General features: G+C 39.5%; 1 protein-coding gene across 6 annotated transcripts in view; it reads right to left on the bottom strand.

The window, feature by feature from the left end:
• Rpe65 (retinoid isomerohydrolase RPE65) overlaps window positions 1-25,153 on the bottom strand; it is a 31,982-nt gene extending 6,829 nt beyond the window's left edge. Inside the window, exons 1-10 of one of the 6 annotated variants that reach the window (XM_039103279.2) lie at window positions 24,956-25,153; window positions 23,813-23,895; window positions 20,101-20,251; window positions 10,119-10,226; window positions 9,886-10,027; window positions 4,942-5,089; window positions 3,326-3,407; window positions 2,988-3,120; window positions 2,753-2,892; window positions 1,929-2,058 (exon numbers count right to left, since the gene is read on the bottom strand). In XM_039103279.2, the coding sequence (XP_038959207.1) occupies window positions 1,929-2,058; window positions 2,753-2,892; window positions 2,988-3,120; window positions 3,326-3,407; window positions 4,942-5,089; window positions 9,886-10,027; window positions 10,119-10,226; window positions 20,101-20,251; window positions 23,813-23,895; window positions 24,956-24,966 (1,128 nt within the window). In that variant the 5' untranslated portion in view covers window positions 24,967-25,153. Of the gene's footprint in view, window positions 1-1,928; window positions 2,059-2,752; window positions 2,893-2,987; window positions 3,121-3,325; window positions 3,408-4,941; window positions 5,090-9,885; window positions 10,028-10,118; window positions 10,227-20,100; window positions 20,252-23,812; window positions 23,896-24,955 lie in introns of those variants that run through there. The other 5 variants (NM_053562.3, XM_039103280.2, XM_039103282.2 and 2 more) reach the window with 5 other exon arrangements.
• Between the last annotated feature and the right edge of the window lie 2,299 nt (window positions 25,154-27,452).

Below are 27,452 nucleotides of genomic sequence, written 5' to 3'. Positions count from 1 at the left end.
GGGAACACACCTGAAGCAGGGAGAGTCATGTCAATACTAAAATGCAAGTACCTTTGGGATTTTGGCTGGGAGGTGGCCAGTTTAGTTTAGAGGATTAAGATAGATTAATCCTGCTCAACTATTGTGCCATAAAGCTAGATTAAATAAATCTTGTAGTCTCTGTCTCATTTATTTGGGAGCTAGTCATGATAAAGGAGAAGTTATCACTTTTTAAATCATGCTAACAGGCCACACTGTAATATAAAAGGCACAGCTATAGCAGGGAGTGAATGGGATTGGAAGAGCACTGAAATTTCAGAAGAGCATTTATATTCTAAAAGCTTTAGAATTCTCTATAACCCCATCTGTTCTCCACGCCATTTCCAGAGGGACCCATGTCATACACACACACCATATACAAGCTCCCTCGGTAATCTGTTACCAATTATATGTTATCCAGAGTTTGTAAAGAACGCCCCTTTATAATCGCTCTCACTCCATCCATCTTTCCAGCTATTCTTACAAACTCCCACCTCTCTGCTTTCAATGAAGCATCCCAAGGACTCTGTTATACTTCTATGTTAAGTCCCATTTGCTTTTTATTTATATTTTTAAATAAAACTGTCTTAGCAAAGTTCTTTTTTTTCTATTTGTAGAGCCAAATTTAACTCAACTATTATTCTTTATCAGCTTGTATATATGCTTAAAGGCAAAAGGATCAAGTTCTAAGCTATATTTGTTTTCAACTGTGTCTGATTTAAGCCTTTAGTTCAATGTATCTGCTTCAATACCTTTTGTCCAAGCCGGTAGCATACAGACAGAAAAAGTGTGTGTTCGTGTGTTTACATGAGAAAAATATGTTTTTCTTGGCTTTGACTGGTATTTCTATTTCACTAAAAATTCTGGATACTGCTGATGTTATTCTGAAACACTGAAGAGACAAAAATCTAGAGACAGAGATGGTTGTGTGGGGTTCAGAAAGACAGCTCTCCAAATATTCATTAGAACCAGGTTTCCTGATTCTAGATCTGCTGTTATTTTCAGTCACAAAGTCCTTTTTAAAAGGCTTTCTTAATGGTAGTGGAGATTCACTGCAGTGTAAATTCCTATTGTATTTTCTAGATTGGTAACAGTAGGGTCAGAGTGGCTTCTTGTTCAAGTCACATTGTCTAGTTGGATAGTCTCACAGTCACCTTCAAATAGTTAATTTCCAAAGGAATATTACACTTTACATCAAAGAGGAAAACACATCTGGGACCCAGAGGACCTTTTTTTCAAATCCTGTCTACTTTCCACGTTATTAGTTTCCTTTGACAATCATGCTTCTTCTATAATGTTCATGTTTACTTTATCAAAAGAGTATTTAAGCCTCAACTTTGAAGTTCATGATTTTTAAGGTTCTTATTTATATATTAATACTTTTGAATGCTATTTCTCTTGCCAGTGTACCTACTGTCTTTATTTCAGTTACCAAATTTTCAGAGGAATATTATGAACACATCCACCAACTGTCTAATATTATTAACTATTTTTGTGTTTAATGTCATTTTCAGATTTATAGAAAAACAAGTTTCCATTGTCAATTGATTTAGGACCTGCTTTCTGATCCTTCGTTTCTCCAAAATTTAAAATTATTTAAGATATTTGCACAACTGTCAAAGGATGCTGAGAATCACTGGGTCTGTAGTTTTTAAGGAAGTATACTTTCAAAGGGATTTTGTGAATAAAAAGGCCACAGAATTTGAAATCAAGAAAATTATATAACTTGGCTTTGTGGAAGTTGCCTTTTCTAAATCACACCATTCTTTTGAGCTTCAGTTTCCTCATTAGTAAAATAAGAGGTTTAATAATGATATTTAAAAACTCCTTCCAGATCTGAAATTTCAGAATTATATGTATAAACAGTACAGTTTCCAAGTGAGATGAAAAACTCATGTAAAGAAAGCTACCTTGTCAATTGTCAAAGGAAGAACGTATCTCCTGACTTCAGGCTGAGGAGCTTTCATAGCATTTCGTTTTACTTCTTCCCAATTCTCACGTAAATTAGCTAAATATAAGTAATTATAAACAAATTCAAACCTGTGAAAACAAGAAGTCAAACATGAACACAATTACAAGTAATGAAAAAGGGTCTAATGTAAAACAAGCTGACCTAGCACTTAAGATCTTCCTGCCTCTTCCTCCTAAATGTTGGGATTTAAGGCATGCACCATTACACCTAACCAATTTTAGAGATGATTCATGACTTTGAAAGCACATATGTCTGGTTATTCCTTAGGCCACAACTCAGACTGCTATTGACAGAAATAATGTCAGAGTCATTTCCTCTTCCTACTCAGTGAGGGAAAATAAAGAGACTTACCTCATGCATATGTTGCAGTTACAGCAGCTTTCCATATTCTTTGTTCTGCCCCATTGTCTCTGCTCTGTGTCTTTAGGAGTCAATGTATTTTTAATGACTAGCCTGAGAATAGCATTTCTGTTTCTATTATTCAGAATGAGGGAGGGTTCACAGCCTTTACAGACCTCAAGAAGTTTCCATTTTCAGGCCTGCTCAGATTAAGTTGGTTTTCAGTATTAACTGTAGTTCTGATGGTCAGTCTGTCTCGATTTTCTAAACTCTCTGGTCATTAACATTATACTTTTTGCTATTTCTACCACTTCCCTTTTTATATGTGATTCACATTAAACAACAAGGGATTGCATATTTATTAAGGCACTTTGTTTCCAGAAGAAATTGGAAATGGGACATTTATTTAACATCTTTCTTTACCCTTTCCAGCAACAGAGATCCACAATCAGAAACCCATTATCTTCATAAGTATTGATATGATGGAAGAGATTGAAAGGGGAGGTCCTGTATTTGTTATTGAAATATTTTCTTCTTTTTTTGTCAGCAACATGAAGCCAAACCTGGAGAAGTAAGGAAATGTTTTGATAAATTTTAAGGAAAAAAATTATAAAATACTTTCTTCAGTATCACAATGTAACAAATAAATCAGACATACCCCCATGCTTTCATTGGACTCGAAACAGTCCATGTAGTTGGCTCCCCAAAGACTCCACGAAGAAAGAAACTTGAAAAGGTTAATTTTGACTGGAGTCTCCACAAAAACGATATAGTTGGGAGTCAGACCAAAACTGTTCAGAAACACAACAGCTTGTGAATGGGAGGTCTAGTTCTCAGTTATGAAAGGGAGGGGGGCAGTACATAAAGTATATTTAGCTATTCAGATCTACAATGCTTACATGAAATTAATTGACTTTAAACTTAGTTTTCAGATCAGGATTAGTATCAAAGGTAGGCAAAGGGAGATCTTTAAATTTAAGATGTCTTTCAAATTACCTGTGTACATAAGATGGCTTGAACCGATCACTGCATGGGAACTGCACAACAACTTCTGACTTGTTTATTGGGTCTTCCTTGTCTGAAATAAAGTGGTTTTAAAGTCTTTAAAACTCCTCCTCCTCCTCCTCCTCCTCCTCCTCCTCCTCCTCCTCCTCCTCCTCCTCCTCCTCCTCTTCTTCTTCTTCTTCTTCTTCTTCTTCTTCTTCATTCTAATTCTTCATGCAACACATTCAAAACAGCTTATATAAGAAAAAATACATTTTCAGATGTGGATTTTTTTCAGAGCTTGTTTTCATCTTCTTAGTCATTGGGATACCTTAATAGAGTTTCATGTTGTTAAGGGGGTCTTGAGTGACAGGTAGTTACCTAAGGGTTCCACCAAGTTTCTTCTGGGGTAAGAACAAACAATTGTGTGTCTTAGAAAGAAGACTCAGTCAGGAAAATGTAGTGCCAGTTGGAGAGCAGGGAGCTAGAGAATTGAGATGGAGGACAAGAAAGCAGCAGCTGAAAGTCTTAGACAGAAAGTAATAGGTACAGATCTGAGGACACCTGATGGAATGGAAGGACGTTATGGGTTGATATGGGAAAAAAGATGCACCAGACATAGATAGAATTAAAGAACAAACTCCCAAAACTTAATTTTAAATGGCAAAATACTCCTATTGAGGGTATAGAAGAGACTCCAGAGGTTGGAATCCAATTTTCAGTTTGGGGTAGGACTTTTTATAGGCTTTTCGGGGGCCCTTAGTACTCCCTCTCTTTTCTGATTTGTCCAAGCCTGGATATCTTCTCTTCAATAGGCTTCCCCCACTCCTTTAGTCTGTCATTTACAGTTAGAAACAGTTTCAGTCTCTTCCAGGAAGAGGGCTGTCCTCTACTCCAGGAGCACCAAATAGTTCTTGCATAAGAGGCCAGTATTGTTTTCCAGATCTGCCCACATTCTGATGACTTCTCTTTATTGTGAAGTTACACTAATGTAGGAAAATCCAAATAGCAGCAAATTTGAAAAAGTGCCCAGGGAGACACATTTCACAGCAAGTGGAGGTCAGGTTTAAGTCCAAGAAAGTAAAGCAGTTCTTTAATGTGGGCAAAGTACCCTCTGATATTGCAAAGTTCCTTAGAACTATAGTATGGATGAATAATATCAACAGCTCTGTCCAATAAATACTAGGCATACTAAAGTTCACAGATGAGAAAATAATGTGAATGACTTCTTAAATAATGTCATTGGTCTCACTCCCCAAATTTTTCAGTCATTCCATATAAGGAGGAACTCAAGATTTTGCTTGGTATATGAATAAGGGCTCAATAAATCTTCAATAGACTTAAATTTATCAAATTTATATTTGATATAATTAAATTAATATTTAAATACACATATGCACTAGATCTTGAAACATTGTAGAAAAGAACTTGGCTTCTTGCTTTCTGGATTTTGAAGCCATCTTTGTTTACTGTCCTGCTTCTGGACATTAGTCACCTGGTAGGATATGAACGAAAGGAAGTTTAGAGTAATCTTGATACTATGATCTAGATTTGATATTTCTAGCAACTGTTTTTTTCAATGATAGGAACACCACTTTCCCCTACTGGAGGGAAGATTACAACCTCACCTGCTTTCAGTGGAGGGATCTTAATAATGTTGTAGGCAACTGTAAAATTTTTCCCAAAGCAATTGCCAATGTTATAAACTGTTCCATCACTTTCAATATGTGGATGAGCAGTGGCACCATTGACGGAAACATAGTTGCAAAGATCAACCTGTGGAATGAAAGATGAATTTTGAGGGTCCTTTTAGTTTCAGTTGTACACTATGAGTAGGACACTGAGTATAGTGGGTTGATGTTGAGGTTGTCTATAAACTAATGGCAGAATATCTAAACTCCTTTATTCTAACTATTTGAAATAAACATCACATTAATGATCTTTATAGTCCTGAATTCCATGACTGGTCCCCTATTTAGCCTTTATTGCTTCCCATTCCCAAGTAAACACCTTAATAATTTCTTTGAGGAAAGACTTTCAGTAGCTTTCAATTAGAAAAGCAGTTTATTTCAAATTTATAGCTTAGTATTCCAGCTTTCCGTTTCACTCTACTATGCCCCACTACTTCCCTTTAAACCATCAACACTTCTAGATGTTGAGTTCTCAGTTTAAAGCATTATTATTCCATACCCGAGATATCAGAGTCATTTTTGAATTTCATAGTGATCAATGACATTTCTACTATTTAGTGGACAAAGTCAGGATCATCAAGCCTTTTTAGTATATGGGACAGCCTGTATAAAGTAGCCATCTTCTGTCTAAAGCTTCTGCAGAAAATCGCAGGTTTAGCCTACAAAGAATATTCTCAGTTTCTGCCAAAATGTCTCTTATTTTCACACCTCTGTGACTTCGACCATGCAACCCTCTCCCCAATCTAGAATGTTCTTTGACCAAATTCAGCGAAGTTACATGAATTCAGATGAAATGCAAGAGTTTAAACTCTGATTTCATCTTTCTCCACCCTAAACAATTGCCTTCAGACATACTTTTGTATCCACTTTCCTTAGATTTACATTTTCTTAAAAGATTTATCCATCCAGTGGAAAAAAGACAGCATTTTCAAGAAATGGTGCTGGTTCAACTAGTGGTAAGCATGTAGAAGAATGCAAATTGATCCATTTTTATTGCCTTGTACAGAGCTCAAGTCAAAGTGGATCAAGGACCTCCACATAAAACCAGATACACTCAAACTAATAGAAGAGAAAATGGGGAAGAGTCTCAAACACATAGGCACAGGGAAAAATTTCCTGAACAGAATGCCAAAGGCTTATGATCTAAGATCAAGAATTGACAAATGGGACCTCATAAAATTGCAAAGCTTCTGTAAGCAAAGGACAGTGTCAGTAGGACAAAATGGCAACCAACAGATTGGGAAAGATTTTTACCAATCCTACATCTGATAGAGGGCTAATAGCCAATATATACAAAGAACTCAAGAAGTTAAATTCTAGAGTCAAATAACCATATTAAAAATGGGATACAGAGCTAAATAAAGATTTCTCAACTGAGGAATATCGAATGACTGCATAGCACCTAAAGAAATGTTAAACATACTTAGTCATAGGGAAATGCAAATCAAAACAACCCTGAGATTCCACCTCATACCAGTCAGAATGGCTAAGATCAAAAACTCAAGTGACAGCAGATACTGGCAAGGATATGGAGAAAAAGGAGCACTCTTTTATTTTTGGTGGGATTTCAAGCTTGTACAACCACTGTGGAAATCATTCTGGAGGTTCCTCAGAAAATTGGACATAGTACTACCTGAGGGCCCAGGTATACCACTCCTGGGCATATACCCAAAAGATGTTCCAAAATACAACAAGGACACATGCTCCACTGTGTTCATGGCAGCCTTATTTATAATAGCTGGAAAGAACCCAGATGTCCTTCAACAGAGGAATGGATACAGAAAATGTGGTACATCTACACAATGAGTACTACTCAGCTATTAAAAACAATAGCTTCATGAAATTCATAGGCAAATAGATGGAACTAGAAAATATCATTCTGAGTGAGGTAACCCAATCACAAAAGAACACACAAGGAATGCACTCACTGATAAGTAGATATTAGCCCAAAAGCTAGGAATACCCAAGACACAATTCATAAACCATATGAAGCTGAAGAAGGAGGAAGACCAAAGTGTGTATACCTCAGACCTTTTTAGAAGGGGGAACAAAAATACCCTCAGGAGGAAATATGGAGACAATGTTTGGAGCAGAGACTGAAGAAAAGACCATCCAGAGACTGCTGTACCCGAAGATCCATCCCATATACAGTCACTAAACACAGTCACTATCATGGATGCCAAGAAGTGCATGCTGACCGAAGTCTGATATAGCTGTCACCTGATAGGCTCTGCCAGAGCCTGACAAATACAAATGTGAATGCTTGCAGCCAACCATTGAACTGAGAACGGGGTCCCCAGTGGAGGAGTTAGAGAAAGGACTGAAGGAGATGAAAGGGTTTGCAACTCCATAGGAAGAACAACAATATCAACCAACCAGATACTCTAGAACTCCCAGGGACTAAACCACCACCAAAAAAGTACACATGGAGTGACTGGTGCCTCCAGATGCATATGTAGCCAAGGATAGCTTTGTTGGGTATCAGTGAGAGAAGAGGCCCTTGGTCCTGTGAAGGCCTGATGCCCCATTGTAGGGGAGTGTCAGGGCTGGGAGGAAGGAGAGAGTAGGTGCGTGGGTTGGGGAGTACCCTCCTAGAAGCAGGGGGAAAGGGATGGAATAATGGGCTTCTGGAGGGGAAACCAGGAAAGGGGATAAATTTGAAATGTAAACAAAGAAAATATCCAATAAAAATTATAAAAAATTTATCATTTTCTGAATCCTGCCTCTTTGATTTCCCATCTAGAAGTTAAGCTTACTAAAGACAAGTACAATACTTTGCAAACATATGTTAATACATGCTGGTTGAGATTGTGTGTCTATTTTAAGTAATATTCATGAATACTACGAAGTATATCATTGTCTAGTATTTTGATCAACATTATTTTATTTAAAATATAGTTTTATTTCTAATAAGTATCTATAAAAAGGGACAAATTTGTGCAACAAAGTTGTGTCGAACCACCAATGGGTGGTTTTCAGTATTACTGTCTTTTTTAAGACTGATATGTACTGGATCCAAGCTAGCCTATTACACCTTAAGTGTCAGAGATGATGCTGTGTTACTCATTGTTATATCCCTTGTATCTAACAAAAGTTTTAATACATGGGAAGGTCTCGTAAAATATTTGTTGTACAAATGAACAAATATAAGTTGTTTTAATGGTTTCTCCCATCTATGTAAGTATTTTAAATGCCATAGATTAAAAAATAAATTCCATCCTATGTTAAATATCTCATAGTTGGCAAAGCTTCTGTAAGGCAAAGGACACTGTGGTTAGGACAAAACGGCAACCAACAGATTGGGAAAAGATCTTTACCAATCCTACAACAGATAGAGGCCTTATATCCAAAATATACAAAGAACTCAAGAAGTTAGACTGCAGGGAAACAAATAACCCTATTAAAAATGGGGTTCAGAGCTAAACAAAGAATTCACAGCTGAGGAATGCCGAATGGCTGAGAAACACCTAAAGAAATGTTCAACATCTTTAGTCATAAGGGAAATGCAAATCAAAACAACCCTGAGATTTCACCTCACACCAGTGAGAATGGCTAAGATCAAAAACTCAGGTGACAGCAGATGCTGGCGAGGATGTGGAGAAAGGGGAACACTCCTCCATTGTTGGTGGGATTGCAGACTGGTAAAACCATTCTGGAAATCAGTCTGGAGGTTCCTCAGAAAATTGGACATTGAACTGCCTGAGGATCCAGCTATACCTCTCTTGGGCATATACCCAAAAGATGCTTCAACATATAAAAGAGACACGTGCTCCACTATGTTCATAGGCAGCCTTATTTATAATAGCCAGAAACTGGAAAGAACCCAGATGCCCTTCAACAGAGGAATGGATACAGAAAATGTGGTACATCTACACAATGGAATATTATTCAGCTATCAAAAACAACGAGTTTATGAAATTCGTAGGCAAATGGTTGGAACTGGAAAATATCATCCTGAGTGAGCTAACCCAATCACAGAAAGACATACATGGTATGCACTCATTGATAAGTGGCTATTAGCCCAAATGCTTGAATTACCCTAGATCCCTAGAACAAACGAAACTCAAGACAGATGATCAAAATGTGAATGCTTCACTCCTTCTTTAAATGAGGAAAAAGAATACCCTTGGCAGGGAAGGGAAGGCAAAGATTAAAACAGAGACTGAAGGAACACCCATTCAGAGCCTGCCCCACATGTGGCCCATACATATACAGCCACCCAATTAGACAAGATGGATGAAGCAAAGAAGTGCAGACCGACAGGAGCCGGATGTAGATCGCTCCTGAGAGACACAGCCAGAATACAGCAAATACAGAGGCGAATGCCAGCAGCAAACCACTGAACTGAGAATAGGTCCCCCGTTGAAGGAATCAGAGAAAGAACTGGAAGAGCTTGAAGGTGCTCGAGACCCCAAAAGTACAACAATGTCAAGCAACCAGAGCTTCCAGGGACTAAGCCACTACCTAAAGACTATACATGGACTGACCCTGGACTCTGACCTCATAGGTAGCAATGAATATCCTAGTAAGAGCACCAGTGGAAGGGGAAGCCCTGGGTCCTGCTAAGACTGAACCCCCAGTGAACTAGACTGTGGGGGGGAGGGCGGCAATGGGGGGAGGGTTGGGAGGGGAACACCCATAAGGAAGGGGAGGAGGGAGGGGGGAGGGGGATGTTTGCCCGGAAACCGGGAAAGGGAATAACACTCGAAATGTATATAAGAAATACTCAAGTTAATAAAAAAAAATCTCATAGTTGGGGACCAGTAAGAAGTTAAATTTAATCTGCCTCAACTGTTTTTTCTGTCAATTTATCCAAATGTTTTCATTATAAGTTCCCAATTTTATGTGCTTGAGTGATGTCCCCTAAGCACAGTGTCATACCTGCTTAATAGTCTCCAAGGTCTCTGGGTTAATCTTTGTGATAAAGTTGGTCTCTGTGCATGCATAGTAATCTTCTCCCACTGGGTAAATATTTACAAGGGCATTGTCAGTAATCTCTACTCCTCGAAAGTAAGAAAAAAACCTGCAGAAGCAAATTAATTTTGCAGTTCAGTAACTTCAAAACTATATGAACAAAAAGGGACTCATATAAAACACAGTTTGGTTTCATTAACCTGGAAAATATATTCTTGCAGGGGTCTGGAAAAGCACAGGTGCCAAATTCTGTTATGACAATCCTCTTCTCGGTCATTGCTCGAACATAAGCATCAGTGCGGATGAATCTGGAGAACATTGAGAAATGGGAAAAGGATGCAAGTAGGCTATCCATTCAAGACACATGAAGCTGGGAGTCAGTGTGTTTTCATCAACTTGGAATCATAAATCCCTCCCCCCAAATAGAGAGAACCATCAACTTCCTTTATTGGGAATGACCCCAAAAGGAAAGAGCTTAAACTGAGTCTTCTAAACATAACAGTGATTGATGGGGAAACTGAGGCACTGAAAGTTAATTAGTTGATATGTGTGATTGTGACAGTGGCCAGAGTTAGAAAAAGTAAGTGTCCCATATCATGGTGTGTAGTTTTTGTCAGCCTGACATGAACTAGAATTCTTTGGGGAAAAGAAAACTTTCATTGAAAAGATGCATCTATCAGATATCTTATAGGCAAGTCCATGGAGCAGTTTAACAAATTAATGATTGATGCAGGAGAGAGCAGCCCACTGTGGATGGTACCACCACTGGGCAGGTGATATAAGAAAACATGCTGAAGCCTGGGGTGATGGCTCAGCCATTGAGATCACTAGCTGCTCTTCCAGAGGACTTGGATTCAATTCCCAGCACCCATGTTTTTGGCTTACAACCATCTGTCTATAACTCCACTCCCAGGAGATTTATCACCATCTTCTGGTTTCTGCAGGTACTGTATGAATGTGGTGCACTGATATACATGCAGTCAAACATAAACATAAAATAATATTCCCAAAATGTTTTTTAAAGAAAGGTAATAAAGAAAGAAGGAGGGGAAGGAGGAGGGAGAGGAGGAAGAGAAGGAGAGGAAGTAGTATAGGAGGAGTAGAGGGAGGAGGAGGAGGAAGAAGAGGAGGAGGAGGAAGAAGAGGAAGAGGAGGAGGAGGAGAGGAAGAGGAGGAGGAGGAGAAGAAGAGGAAGAGGAGGAGGAGGAAGAAGAAGAAGAAGAAGAAGAAGAAGAAGAAGAAGAAGAAGAAGAAGAAGAAGAAGAAGAAGAAGAAGAAGAAGAAGAAGAAGAAGCAGCCAGACCCGGTGAGAGAGAGACCCAACCGCCTGGTCAGGTGGGCACTCCTGAGGCTGCAGAGCGGAAGAGACCACCAACACTGCTCACCCCTGCCCACATCCCTGGCCCAAGAGGAAACTGTATAAGGCCTCTGAGCTCCCGTGGGGGAGGGCCCAGGAGCGGCAGGACACCTGCCTGAGACACCGCCGGAACCTGAAAGAAACAGACCGGATAAACAGTTCTCTGCACCCAAATCCCGTGGGAGGGAGAGCTAAACCTTCAGAGAGGCAGACAAGCCTGGGAAACCAGAAGAGACTGCTCCCTGCACACACATCTCGGACGCCAGAGGAAAAAGCCAAAGACCATCTGGAACCCTGGTGCACTGAAGCTCCCGGAAGGGGTGGCACAGGTCTTCCTGGTTGCTGCCGCTGCAGAGAGCCCCTGGGCAGCACCCCACGAGCGAACCTGAGCCTCGGGACCACAGGTAAGACCAAATTTTCTGCTGCAAGAAAGCTGCCTGGTGAGCTTGGGACACACGGAAGCAGAATTTCTCTAGGACCGGGCACCTTCTGTGTTTACCGGAAGTCCCACACCCGCGGATCCCGGCCCGCAGCAGCTCTCTGCTCCCAGACCCGGTGAGAGAGAGACCCAACCGCCTGGTCAGGTGGGCACTCCTGAGGCTGCAGAGCGGAAGAGACCACCAACACTGCTCACCCCTGCCCACATCCCTGGCCCAAGAGGAAACTGTATAAGGCCTCTGGGCTCCCGTGGGGGAGGGCCCAGGAGCGGCAGGACACCTGCCTGAGACACCGCCGGAACCTGAAAGAAACAGACCGGATAAACAGTTCTCTGCACCCAAATCCCGTGGGAGGGAGAGCTAAACCTTCAGAGAGGCAGACAAGCCTGGGAAACCAGAAGAGACTGCTCCCTGCACACACATCTCGGACGCCAGAGGAAAAAGCCAAAGACCATCTGGAACCCTGGTGCACTGAAGCTCCCGGAAGGGGCGGCACAGGTCTTCCTGGTTGCTGCCGCTGCAGAGAGCCCCTGGGCAGCACCCCACGAGCGAACTTGAGCCTCGGGACCACAGGTAAGACCAAATTTTCTGCCGCAAGAAAGCTGCCTGGTGAACTCAAGACACAGGCCCACAGGAACAGCTGAAGACCTGTAGAGAGGAAAAACTACATGCCCGAAAGCAGAACACTCTGTCCCCATAACTGACTGAAAGAGAGGAAAACAGGTCTACAGCACTCCTGACACACAGGCTTATAGGACAGTCTAGCCACTGTCAGAAATAGCAGAACAAAGTAACACTAGAGATAATCTGATGGCGAGAGGCAAGCACAGGAACCCAAGCAACAGAAACCAAGACTACATGCCATCATCGGAGCCCAATTCTCCCACCAAAACAAACATGGAATATCCAAACACACCAGAAAAGCAAGATCTAGTTTCAAAATCATATTTGATCATGATGCTGGAGGACTTCAAGAAAGACATGAACACACTTAGGGAAACACAGGAAAACATTAATAAACAAGTAGAAGCCTACAGAGAGGAATCGCAAAAATCCCTGAAAGAATTCCAGGAAAACACAATCAAACAGTTGAAGGAATTAAAAATGGAAATAGAAGCAATCAAGAAAGAACACATGGAAACAACCCTGGATATAGAAAACCAAAAGAAGAGACAAGGAGCTGTAGATACAAGCCTCACCAACAGAATACAAGAGATGGAAGAGAGAATCTCAGGAGCAGAAGATTCCATAGAAATCATTGACTCAACTGTCAAAGATAATGTAAAGCAGAAAAAGCTACTGGTCCAAAACATACAGGAAATCCAGGACTCAATGAGAAGATCAAACCTAAGGATAATAGGTATAGAAGAGAGAGAAGACACCCAGCTCAAAGGACCAGTAAATATCTTCAACAAAATCATAGAAGAAAACTTCCCTAACCTAAAAAAAGAGATACCCATAGACATACAAGAAGCCTACAGAACTCCAAATAGATTGGACCAGAAAAGAAACACCTCCCGTCACATAATTGTCAAAACACCAAACGCACAAAATAAAGAAAGAATATTAAAAGCAGTAAGGGAAAAAGGTCAAGTAACATATAAAGGGAGACCTATCAGAATCACACCAGACTTCTCGCCAGAAACTATGAAGGCCAGAAGATCCTGGACTGATGTCATACAGACGCTAAGAGAACACAAATGCCAGCCCAGGTTACTGTATCCAGCAAAACTCTCAATTAACATTGATGGAGAAACCAAGATATTCCATGACAAAACCAAATTTACACAATATCTTTCTACAAATCCAGCACTACAAAGGATAATAAATGGTAAAGCCCAACATAAGGAGGCAAGCTATACCCTAGAAGAAGCAAGAAACTAATCGTCTTGGCAACAAAACAAAGAGAATGAAAGCACACAAACATAACCTCACATCCAAATATGAATATAAAGGGAAACAATAATCACTATTCCTTAATATCTGTCAATATCAATGGCCTCAACTCCCCAATAAAAAGACATAGATTAACAAACTGGATACGCAACGAGGACCCTGCATTCTGCTGCCTACAGGAAACACACCTCAGAGACAAAGACAGACACTACCTCAGAGTGAAAGGCTGGAAAACAACTTTCCAAGAAAATGGTCAGAAGAAGCAAGCTGGAGTAGCCATTCTAATATCAAATAAAATCAATTTCCAACTAAAAGTCATCAAAAAAGATAAGGAAGGACACTTCTTATTCATCAAAGGAAAAATCCACCAAGATGAACTCTCAATCCTAAATATCTATGCCCCAAATACAAGGGCACCTACATACGTAAAAGAAACCTTACTAAAGCTCAAAACACACATTGCACCTCACACAATAATAGTGGGAGATTTCAACACCCCACTCTCATCAATGGACAGATCATGGAAACAGAAATTAAACAGTGATGTCGACAGACTAAGAGAAGTCATGAGCCAAATGGACTTAACGGATATTTATAGAACATTCTATCCTAAAGCAAAAGGATATACCTTCTTCTCAGCTCCTCATGGTACTTTCTCCAAAATTGACCATATAATTGGTCAAAAAACGGGCCTCAACAGGTACAGAAAGATAGAAATAATCCCATGCGTGCTATCGGACCACCACGGCCTAAAACTGGTCTTCAATAACAATAAGGGAAGAATGCCCACATATACATGGAAATTGAACAATGCTCTACTCAATGATAACCTGGTCAAGGAAGAAATAAAGAAAGAAATTAAAAACTTTTTAGAATTTAATGAAAATGAAGATACAACATACTAGAACTTATGGGACACAATGAAAGCTGTGCTAAGAGGAAAACTCATAGCGCTGAGTGCCTGCAGAAAGAAACAGGAAAGAGCATATGTCAGCAGCTTGACAGCACACCTAAAAGCTCTAGAACAAAGAGAAGTAAATACACCCAGGAGGAGTAGAAGGCAGGAAATAATCAAACTCAGAGCTGAAATCAACCAAGTAGAAACAAAAAGGACCATAGAAAGAATCAACAGAACCAAAAGTTGGTTCTTTGAGAAAATCAACAAGATAGATAAACCCTTAGCCAGACTAATGAGAGGACACAGAGAGTGCGTCCAAATTAACAAAATCAGAAATGAAAAGGGAGACATAACTACAGATTCAGAGGAAATTCAAAAAATCATCAGATCTTACTATAAAAACCTATATTCAACAAAATTTGAAAATCTTCAGGAAATGGACAATTTCCTAGACAGATACCAGGTATCGAAGTTAAATCAGGAACAGATAAACTAGTTAAACAACCCCATAACTCCTAAGGAAATAGAAGCAGTCATTAAAGGTCTCCCAACCAAAAAGAGCCCAGGTCCAGACGGGTTTAGTGCAGAATTCTATCAAACCTTCATAGAAGACCTCATACCAATATTATCCAAACTATTCCACAAAATTGAAACAGATGGAGCCCTACCGAATTCCTTCTACGAAGCCACAATTACTCTTATACCTAAACCACACAAAGACACAACAAAGAAAGAGAACTTCAGACCAATTTCCCTTATGAATATCGACGCAAAAATACTCAACAAAATTCTGGCAAACCGAATTCAAGAGCACATCAAAACAATCATCCACCATGATCAAGTAGGCTTCATCCCAGGCATGCAGGGATGGTTTAATATACGGAAAACCATCAACGTGATCCATTATATAAACAAACTGAAAGAACAGAACCAAATGATCATTTCCTTAGATGCTGAGAAAGCATTTGACAAAATTCAACACCCCTTCATGATAAAAGTCCTGGAAAGAATAGGAATTCAAGGCCCATACCTAAACATAGTAAAAGCCATATACAGCAAACCAGTTGCTAACAATAAACTAAATGGAGAGAAACTTGAAGCAATCCCACTAAAATCAGGGACTAGACAAGGCTGCCCACTCTCTCCCTACTTATTCAATATAGTTCTTGAAGTTCTAGCCAGAGCAATCAGACAACAAAAGGAGATCAAAGGGATACAGATCCGAAAAGAAGAGGTCAAAATACCACTATTTGCAGATGACATGATTGTATATTTAAGTGATCCCAAAAGTTCCACCAGAGAACTACTAAAGCTGATAAACAACTTCAGCAAAGTGGCTGGGTATAAAATTAACTCAAATAAATCAGTTGCCTTCCTCTATACAAAAGAGAAACAAGCCGAGAAAGAAATTAGGGAAACGACACCCTTCATAATAGACCCAAATAATATAAAGTACCTCGGTGTGACTTTAACCAAGCAAGTAAAAGATCTGTACAATAAGAACTTCAAGACACTGAGGAAAGAAATTGAAGAAGACCTCAGAAGATGGAAAGATCTCCCATGCTCATGGATTGGCAGGATTAATATAGTAAAAATGGCCATTTTACCAAAAGCAATCTACAGATTCAATGCAATCCCCATCAAAATACCAATCCAATTCTTCAAAGAGTTAGACAGAACAATTTGCAAATTCATTTGGAATAACAAAAAACCCAGGATAGCTAAAGCTATCCTCAACAATAAAAGGACTTCAGGGGGAATCACTATCCCTGAACTCAAGCAGTATTACAGAGCAATAGTGATAAAAACTGCATGGTATTGGTACAGAGACAGACAGATAGACCAATGGAATAGAATTGAAGACCCAGAAATGAACCCACACACCTATGGTCACTTGATTTTTGACAAAGGATCCAAAACCATCCAATGGAAAAAAGATAGCATTTTCAGCAAATGGTGCTGGTTCAACTGGAGAGCAACATGTAGAAGAATGCAGATCGATCCATGCTTATCACCCTGTACAAAGCTTAAGTCCAAGTGGATCAAGGACCTCCACATCAAACCAGACACACTCAAACTAATAGGAGAAAAACTAGGAAAACATCTGGAACACATGGGCACTGGAAAAAATTTCCTGAACAAAACACCAATGGCTTATGCTCTAAGATCAAGAATCGACAAATGGGATCTCATAAAACTGCAAAGCTTCTGTAAGGCAAAGGACACTGTGGTTAGGACAAAACGGCAACCAACAGATTGGGAAAAGATCTTTACCAATCCTACAACAGATAGAGACCTTATATCCAAAATATACAAAGAACTCAAGAAGTTAGACCGCAGGGAAACAAATAACCCTATTAAAAAATGGGGTTCAGAGCTAAACAAAGAATTCACAGCTGAGGAATACCGAATGGCTGAGAAACACCTAAAGAAATGTTCAACATCTTTAGTCATAGGGAAATGCAAATCAAAACAACCCTGAGATTTCACCTCACACCAGTGCGATTGGCTAAGATCAAAAACTCAGGTGACAGCAGATGCTGGCGAGGATGTGGAGAAAGAGGAACACTCCTCCATTGTTGGTGGGATTGCAGACTGGTAAAACCATTCTGGAAATCAGTCTGGAGGTTCCTCAGAAAATTGGATATTGAACTGCCTGAGGATCCAGCTATACCTCTCTTGGGCATATACCCAAAAGATGCCTCAACATATAAAAGAGACATGTGCTCCACTATGTTCATAGGCAGCCTTATTTATAATAGCCAGAAACTGGAAAGAACCCAGATGCCCTTCAACAGAGGAATGGATACAGAAAATGTGGTACATCTACACAATGGAATATTACTCAGCTATCAAAAACAACGAGTTTATGAAATTCGTAGGCAAATGGTTGGAACTGGAAAATATCATCCTGAGTGAGCTAACCCAATCACAGAAAGACATACATGGTATGCACTCATTGATAAGTGGCTATTAGCCCAAATGCTTGAATTACCCTAGATCCCTAGAACAAACGAAACTCAAGACGGATGATCAAAATGTGAATGCTTCACTCCTTCTTTAAATGAGGAAAAAGAATACCCTTGGCAGGGAAGGGAGAGGCAAAGATTAAAACAGAGACTGAAGGAACACCCATTCAGAGCCTGCCCCACATGTGGCCCATACATATACAGCCACCCAATTAGACAAGATGGATGAAGCAAAGAAGTGCAGACCAACAGGAGCCGGATGTAGATCGCTCCTGAGAGACACAGCCAGAATACAGCAAATACAGAGGCGAATGCCAGCAGCAAACCACTGAACTGAGAATAGGTCCTCTATTGAAGGAATCAGAGAAAGAACTGGAAGAGCTTGAAAGGGCTCGAGACCCCAAAAGTACAACAATGCCAAGCAACCAGAGCTTCCAGGGACTAAGCCACTACCTAAAGACTATACATGGACTGACCCTGGACTTTGACCCCATAGGTAGCAATGAATATCCTAGTAAGAGCACCAGTGGAAGGGGAAGCCCTGGGTCCTGCTAAGACTGAACCCCCAGTGAACTAGTCTATGGGGGGAGGGCGGCAATTGGGGGAGGGTTGGGAGGGGAACACCCATAAGGAAGGTGAGGGGGGAGGGGGATGTTTGCCCGGAAACCGGGAAAGGGAATAACACTCGAAATGTATATAAGAAATACTCAAGTTAATAAAAAAAATGAAAAAAAAAGGAAAAAAGAAGAAGAAGAAGAAGAAGAAGAAGAAGAAGAAGAAGAAGAAGAAGAAGAAGAAGAAGAAGAAGAAGAAGAAGAAGAAGAAATGATTAGGCAGTATTCAATATTTCTTCATGGTCTGTGCTCCATGTCCTGATTCCTTCCTGACTTGTCTTCCCCTGGTGATGAACTGTAAAGGTTAAATAAACACCTTTCCTATCCAAGTTGCCCTTGGTCATGATGTTTATCACAGAAATAGAAAAAAAAGTAAAACGTGTCTATTTCACACATATAGCTCATCACATTATAGGACACAGTGTGATGGATTATGTTTCTTTCATCTCTTTGAACTGTGTTTCTCTTAAATTTTAAAATATGCAATATATTTTAAAATTTAGTTTTTATTGAATTTTATCTCTTTCATAGGTTGATCTGTGAGCTACTTCTTAGACCATAAGGAAAATGCTACTTGCTTGCCATATGGAGGGAGAAGTAAACTTTGATTTTTGTACTTTTATAAAGAGGAATGTATATTAAAGTATACATTAGAAGTTAACAAAAGCTTTGTCTGAAATCTGAAATTGCTTTCTTAGAAAAACTTATGCTTGGCAGTCTCTGCCTCTCTTTTGTCACACTTCAAATCCTATTCCCTGTTTTCTCTTACTCCTGCTTTAAAGTCCTTTCAAAATGCTTGAAATTCTTGATCATCATACCACTAACAGGCCTGAGTATTTAAGTAGGAATCAGGGTATTTACTGTGTTGTTATGGGGGCTTCTTGGAATAATGACTTCAGCAATAACTATTTATTGTTGCTATTCATAAAGTTATTACTACTAATATTATATGTGTGTGTGTTCTGCTTGCACATATGTCTGTGTACTACATGTGTTCCTGTTGCCCACAGAGGTAAGTAAGAGCATCGGATCCCCTTGATTTAGAGTTGCAGACAATTGTGAGCAGCAGCTACAGTGGTGCTCAGAATTGAATCCTGGGTCCTCTGGCTGCTGAGTCATTGCTCCAACTTTTTCCACAAACAACTCACTAAAAATTTTCTTTTTCTCCCTGTGTCTCTCCTCTTACTTCTCACCCCTTAATCTAGTGTTTCTGTGACATACTTTGTCCCGCCCTCCTTTGTGAAACCCTTTCCCTTTCCCAGTCCTTATAATTTTTAAACATGTGTGTGTGAGTGTTTGTGTGTCTGTGTTTGTGTGTGTGTTTGTGTATTTGTGTGTGTGTTTGTGTGTGTGTGAGTGTGTGTGTGAGTGCGTGCACACACACGCGCTCATGCAGGAGCTACGGAATGCATGCAGAGGTGAGAGGAAAACTTGCTGGAGGCAGTTTTCTCCTATTATATGGGGACTGAATTAATGTAAGTCTTAATGGCATGTACCTTCACTTTTTAGTCATGTTACCAGCTTGTTTCTCAGAACTTTCTGACACTTAAAAAATGAAAGGAACCTAGATAACCCAGTAGTCTAATAATCACAACAGTAATAGCAGCTTTTGTGTTTACTGAATTATTACTATCAGTTATATATTTTATTCTCATTTAGCCATGGGTAGATTCTATAGAGTAGATTCTACCATTTCTTTCATTTTACAGATGATAAAATAATTAGAGGCCAATAATTTCCTGCCAGATGTGAACAGTTAAGACAAAATGGTGCCTGGTGGATTCAGGATTTGAAGACAGCCATGTTTTGCTCTGAGCTCTTGACCACCATTATCTCATTTTAGCATTCTCAGGTGACTGTGAAAACATACAAACCTGGCTAGACCATGAAGAAATAAGAAAGAAATGAATTTAGAGGTCTTCTCCGGGTTCATGAAGGTGAAAGTTCAAACAGGAGGAGAACTGAGGCAGGCTCTACTCTGGTGAGGTCAGTCATGGAACACAGGACTTACCTCCTGTAGTATGTGACATGGCCCTCCTTAAAGTCAAACTTGTGCAAAAGGGCTTGTCCATCAAACAGGTGATAAAAAGGCTCAGATCCAACTTCAAAGAGCCCTGGCCCACATCGAAGGAGACTGCCAGTGAGCCAGAGGGGAATCCTGCCTGCAGCAAAGTGAGATATCAGGTGGTACTACTTACTAGATTCTCTAGGTGTCAGTCTATTTGTCATTTGTCAGCTTACCTCTAGCTAGAGCATCAGTTTTTCTTATGCAATTTGGGGTTTAAAAAGTATAGGAATAGACATTAGGAACATGGGTCAAAATACTAAAACTAGGTGCGTTGATTTAAAAAAAAACAAAACCTTTTTTTGAGACAGGGGTTTTTGATGGTCTATACTCAGTTAAACAGACCAAGCTGGCCTCACATTCCCACGTCTGTGCTTTGAATGCTGAAATTAAAGATGTGCACTACTGTACCTATCTACAAGGAACCTTTTAAATGAAGCAGCAAGAATGTTGGCTGAGTTTTTAAAATCTAAAATTCCCACTTATCTTGGGATGTGAATGGACACCCTTTATGAAATTCAATCTTTGTGGCAGATAAGGTACAGGGATGAATGTCAGGACCTGGATTCAGATGCAGAATATGCTCCTGCTTTCTCTAAGAGCTTTTGTATCCTTATCAAAAATTTGAAGGACACCAAGATTGTCACTGGGGCCTTCCATATTTCACAGTGAGTCTTGGTCAGTCCTCTTATCCCTAGAAAAGTACATGCTTGCTCAATCCTTACCAGGTCTTTATTTTAAAACAAATAGATTGTTGTCTACATGTTAAGTTCAACCATCAAGCAGACATTAAATAAAAACTAGAAAACAGTATTTGCTTTGATTGAAAGCTAATGTTTGATGCTAAACCTAGATTGTAACGCCACCATCTAGTTGAGGGGTGTTCACTTCTCTCCTCTTTTATAGAGCAAGAAGCAGAGGAAAGGTTTGCCCAATCACTGACATTTCACATAGCATCTTGTTATACTCAACAAGAAATGGGTCACATGGGGTCTTTGGACAGAGTTGATATTAACGGTAGCTCCTACCTATTGCTTACTTGGTGTCTGGTACAGAATGAATCATTCTAAATTACCTTAGTCTTTGCAATATCCCCACAAAATAAATGTTGGTCTTTAGAGAGTGAAGAAATTACACTCATAGGATTCACAGATGGTGAGATAATAGGAAAGTAACAACACTGTCATCTGCAAGTGCTTCTGATATAACAGGCATAACACCACCACCTCAAAGCAAAACTCTCAGACACTTGTCAGTAGGCTCTCTTAAGGTTTTTATGGAACAGACACTTAAAAGGCATTTCCTGTATGGTAGGCATTGAACAAGTCAGTGTCATATTGAAGATAACAAAAGTGCCATCTTTATTCTCAAGGAATTCAGTTAAGTATCATGTATTTACACCGAGGAAGTAAAAGTAGAGGTAAATGAGGGGAGATGATTTCTTTTTATGGTTTCGTTTTGTGTTTGTCTCTCAAAACAGGATTTCTCTGTGAGGCCTGGGCTGTTCTGGCACTCATTTTATAGACAAAAATGGGCTCAAACTCATGGAAACTTGTCTGCCTATGTCTCCCGAATGCTGGGGTTAAAAGTTTGTGCTACCTTCTGGGTAGGTGTGGTTGCCTGCAATTTTCAGGATCCTAGTTTCCAAAGTGCTGGTGTCAGAGGCATGTACAACTATGACTAGGTTTCTTTTTTTGATTAGGTTAAAAAGGTTTAAATCTATTCTATCTATCCACAGATGCTTAGTTTTGGTTTCTGTGGATCCTCCTTCCCTCTCTTTAGGTTCACTTTTACTCTATGTGAGTCACTACTGTTGATGTGATCTTTGCATATCTTAGTGTTTTTCTACATATCTTTTGAATAAAGAATCAAACTGTTTTCAATTAACAGTAGAATTGACAAATACTTTATCAGTATAACAGTGGTAATAATATATTATTTATGTATGCCTTTGTATATTGTCTGTTTTACTCTGTTATAACTGCAAACCTTTTCTGAAACGAGGATTGCCTGTGTCAGCTAAGGGAATCAGGAGCTTTTTCCTTCTATGTAGAAAGCCATCTAAATATTTCTTTCTAAATATTACAAGGTTCCCTATCTTGATGTTGTGAATCTTGTTGTTCTCTAGTTAGCAGCTCAAATTACAATTATTTAGTTGTTGGGTAGGCTGTTTCTTAGAAGAAAGAAAGGTCTGATAGTTTCTTATTAATTATCCTGAACTATATTCTGCCTCAATAGCTGTCATAGATGTCAAAAATACTTGCTTTTCAATTATAGAACAACTGTGGTGTGCTGTCTTCCCGCTTCCCTCTGGTGCATCAGACATCTATTTACAACAAACTGAGGAGTTATAATGGAGCTGGGGGACAAATAGATTCCAGCGGGCTCCTGCCCAGCCTACGAATGCCAGGAGTGTTACAGGCCTTAGAAGAGAAGTAAAGAGGTTTGGGAGGACCATAGCCCAGGTCCCAGGTCAGCCACAGTGATGGGGCAATCCCAGTGGTGTGAGCTGCTACTGCTCTGGTTTGAGGCTCTGCAGGCAGTGAGAGCCTGAGATCCAGTGGAATATTTCAGGAGAGAGAACACTTCCCCAAGTGTTACAGCTCTGTAAAGACAGCCACTCTTAGATGATCCTTGGAGAAATAACTTGTGTGCTTTATTCCTTGTGGACAGAGACTATATGAACCTTGGGGAGTGGGATGGGATGTGGGAGTAAATGTTTTCTCTTGGCTGAATTTGAAATATTAGTGATGCTTTACCTGCATGATGAAAGATGTAGGTGCTGCATTATGTGACTGACATCCCACGGTTCTCTTGGTGGATGTGTGGTCTTGTGTTCCAGAGCAAGAACAGAGACAGGTAGGGAGTGGGTTCACTTCTGCCACACTAAAGTCCCTGAGACCCTGGAGTCTGGGCTTCCTCAACCTTACCAGTTCTTATGCCTTTCTAGTGGCACTTTCCACTTGCACTGCAAACAACTATATATGAATGTATTAATCAAATTTTATGTTATAAGCATAATAAATATAAGGATAAAACCAGGAAACTGTAAAAAAAAAGTTTGTGCTACTATCTCCTGGCAGGAGACGTTATAATATCAAAACCTGAAGTTCAAAAGTAACATCAGAAGCAATTCTCAAAGCCCTGGTGTCTTAAATCTGATTTTCTCCCCATCTTTTTCTTCATTTTTCTCCTGGGTTCAGATCCTTACAATTTTTTAAAAATCATTCACTCTGTGTATATGTATGGCCATGCGTCAAAGCAGGCATGTGGAAGTCAGAAGACAATGTGCAGTTGGGTTGGTCAAAACTCACTAGTTACACTAGATTCACTAGTTACACTAGACTGATATACAGGTTTATTTTATTTTACTTTGTAAAAAATTGTAGAAGACAAAACAACACATGAGCTCCATACTCCCTTCCCTGCATTGTAGAAGCAGAACCTGTACTGAGAGACCTAAATGAATACGAAGCCTGAGAAAAATGATCTTGACAGAAAAGAAAGCTTTCAGAAGAGTCAAACTATGATAGTTTGAACCTAGTACTCAGAGGATAAAACAAAAAAGGTGTCATGGTTTACATCAACCTAGGCTATATAACATGGTGCCAGTTTAGAATACATAATCAACAAGCAAGCTAAGATCAATGAGACCAACCTGTGACATGAGCTGTTAGTGGTGTGGACAGTTCCTCCACAGTTTCAAATAGTTTCTTGTAGCCACCAGCAGGGTGTTCAATTCTGAAATGTGGGGGTTATGAGAAAGAAGCACAGGTTGATTCTCAGAGTATTTCAAGGGGTCAGAGGTAGTGCCTCTGTTTTGGAGAAAGGTGTTTTAAGGACTCCTTGCAGTTCACCTGTAGCCCAGTCCACTTAGAGTTTTATGAGGTGCTTCTCAGGTCCTTCCTTTCATGTCAAAGAAAATGTTGCCACTTTAAATAAAAATGGCCATATTGTCCAAATCCTACTTCATGCAGTTTTTCATGTTTCTGAAAATTTATCAATTAACCTGGCTGTGTTCACTTCTACTCCTGAATTGTGACACAAGATTCTTTACAAGAACTACCTGCCTGGAGACACGCAGCTGAGGCACTGCTGACCTACTTATGGGCTCATTCATCCACATAAAATGAGATCAGCATTCAGAGTCAGGTGCCCCACCATTTGTTATTCACTATATTATGCTATTAGTTTTCCCCATCATCTCATGTCTCAACCAATCCTCAAGAGCTATAGTACTTTCAAGAGGAAGATCGAGAGACTCAGGTTCTATACTTGTGTGTGCCTATTGATGTCTTGGTTTTGCTTCCATTTTATAACTTCTTAAAGCACAGTCCTAACCTGCTAGAACTTCTAATTCTAACTACATTTTATCAAGCACTTATTATTAGACACTTTATAAAAAGAATTTCATATTGTACTATAACATTTAAATCTCTCAGCAATGCAGTAGAGTAAGTCATATTTTGATATCACTTCTGGAATTGAAAAACCTTTAAAAGTTAAGTAATTTAGACTTAAAAGCATATGTAATTTGCCAAAGCCACACAGGTAGCAAATGACGAGGCAAGACATTAAATTCATATCTGTGTTCATAACTGCCTTCCAGGCCCATAGCGAGTCATACAGATCTCACCATCATCTAAATGTGAACTTTGTATGTTCTGTTCACTCCAGGAAGACGTTAGGCCCAAGTGCTGTCTTAAGCAAGCCATAACCCAGTACTATCTTTCTAGAATATCCTGAAATGCTCTATTTACCACCACAAAGTCATGATAAAAGCTCTCTCAGAGATACTTACTGGATAGACATTTTCTTCCAGTGAAGACTAGAGAGAATTCTGGTACCAGCTGTAGGACAAGGAAGCAAGTTCTTAGCCAGGGCTTTTTTGTATGCAATCTAATCCTTCTTGGAGAAGCCGGTGTCTCTGGGAACCCTCTCCACCCCTCAGCTGACGGAGGATAACAGAAGTGGCTTTCAGTACTTTAGATGTTTGTACATTATTTGGACTTGGTGTTTCCATAACAGTACTTTGGCTGTTTTCCACAGACTTGGATCCTTCCCAAGGGGAGGGAGAAGTGAGTTGGATAAAAAGGAGCCCTGTGGGCCTGGCATGGGAGTCCTGAGATGACCTCAGTCATCACATTTTCTTGTGTAAACCTCTGTTCACCATTTCTTTGCTATCATCACCACTGTGATTCATTTACTCAATTATTAAAAATTATATTTATTATACATGATCTAGAACTGGTTAGAGAAAGCACAGCCATTATCATTGTGTTGTAACTGTCATGATGACAGGGCATTGCTTGATGAAATTTAGCTATTGTTAACATTAAAGGTGTGTGGGGTATTGTCATTGCAAGTTTTAACTCTACTATCCTTCTTTGGTACAGTTCAATATCCAGGTCCTGATACAAGGCTGAGAACTTTGGCTGCTAGTTTTTCTTAAAGAGGAAACACTACATGTTCCTGCTTATCACCACTGTTTGCCTATTGTCCATCACTGTCCTGACCATTGCTTTTGTTCTGCACTCAGAGACTAAATAATGTCATTTTATTCACATGTCCACACTTATATTAAGCTACTGTTATTATTAAGGACAGACATATAGTGCACACAGAAGTCCTAGGAAAATAGACAAGAAAGAGACAGCAGTGATAGCATTTTCAGGAAAACTGAGGGATAAATTTAAATGTAATAAATTTAAATAAAAGAAGGGCAGGTCCAGTTTTGTATTATTTTTTAATTTAACCAATTTTTCTTATACAGCAAAGCTGTGTAGAGCAATCAATCCAAGTACTCAGAAAATACTATGAACTTTCCCAGCTTGCTTGCAGCAGGGGAACATGCTCAAGTATAGGCAGAAGAAGAGGGTGGTGGTAGCACTCGTGCCTGACTCATTGGAGGTTCTGTTCATTCATGATAGTCCTGAGATCACTTAAGATAGTGTGTAGAGGAACTTAGGTAATAATTGTATAGTTAATTCCTAAAGCTCCATTTTTAAATTGTTCCACAGATTATGTAAGCTACCTAATATTTAAACTATCTATGTACTTCTTTACTTAGTTAAAGTTGGTTTCACCATTTGCAACTAAGGGTTTAATTTCTATAAAATGATAACAGTATTCAGGAGGAATGTCTCTATTGGCTTAGGAAGTCCTAGAAAAAAATAGAACAATCTGAACTAGAAAGACTATATAAAATCCAGTCAAAGAACAAGAAATATAGAGTGCAGGCTAAGCTTGAGAGTTTATAAAGTTTAGATGCAAATGTGATACCGTGAACTAAAAAAGGTCAAAATTGTACAGGCTTTTTTTTCAACTTGATATAAGCAACAGTTATATTACAAGAGGGAATCACAATAGATAAAATACTTCTAATAGACTGGTCTGTAGGCGAGTCTGTAGGGCAGTTTATTAATTTGCTATTGATGTAGGTGGGCACAGCCCATTGTGGGTGGGTCACCCATGAATAGATAGATGGTCCTGGGTACTATGAGAAAGAAGGCAGAACAAGCCATGGGGAACAAGCTAGTAAACAGCACCCCTTCATGTCTTCTCCTTTTGTTCCTGCCTTCATATTCCTGACTTGAGTTCTTGTCCTGATTTACTTCAGTGATAGAGTGTGACCTGAAAGTTGTAAGATTTAACTTTCTTACCAAGTTGCTTTTGGTTATGGTGTTTTTCCCCCAGTAATAGAAACCTAAGATACTTGTCTAGAGATAAGGGCAAGAAATCAATAGTTGTTCATGAGAAGGGATTTTGCTGAAGAATTACATGATCTACCTTGTGTTTTTAAAGATTACGTATGGTCAATATATTGTAAGGAGCATTTGTAATAGATAAATCAAAGGGAGGAACAGGTCAAGCAAAGGAAGAATAAAGAACAATGGCTCTCATAGAAAGATGCATCAGGGATGGGTATACATGGTTATATTAAAGAGCTATTTTAGAGGATGCTTGATCAAGATTTGTTATTAGTAAATGTTCTGTGAAAATAAAAAGCCAAAGAGATGACCACTAGATTCTGGTATAATTCATTGGGATAGCCCACAGAGTATAAAGAAGAAAACAGAGAGAGAAAGAAAGAGAGAGAATGAATGAATGAGTGAATTTGATTTGGGTTTATTATATAAGAACAGGCTACTTAGATGACTCAAGGGTCCTACATCAAAGCAGACTGATTTGGTTGTGTATGGGAAAGAGAGATATTAAGATAGAGAGGACACTGCTAGGATGAGGGCAGTATAAAGGTAAGCAGTCATTCCAGGACTTTCTATTTCACTTTTATTGGA

This window comes from Rattus norvegicus, chromosome 2 (genome assembly GCF_036323735.1).
Source record: "Rattus norvegicus strain BN/NHsdMcwi chromosome 2, GRCr8, whole genome shotgun sequence".
Lineage (NCBI taxonomy): Eukaryota > Metazoa > Chordata > Mammalia > Rodentia > Muridae > Rattus > Rattus norvegicus.
Note: the sequence above shows the minus strand (reverse complement) of the source record. Positions and strands in the feature narration are given on the sequence as shown.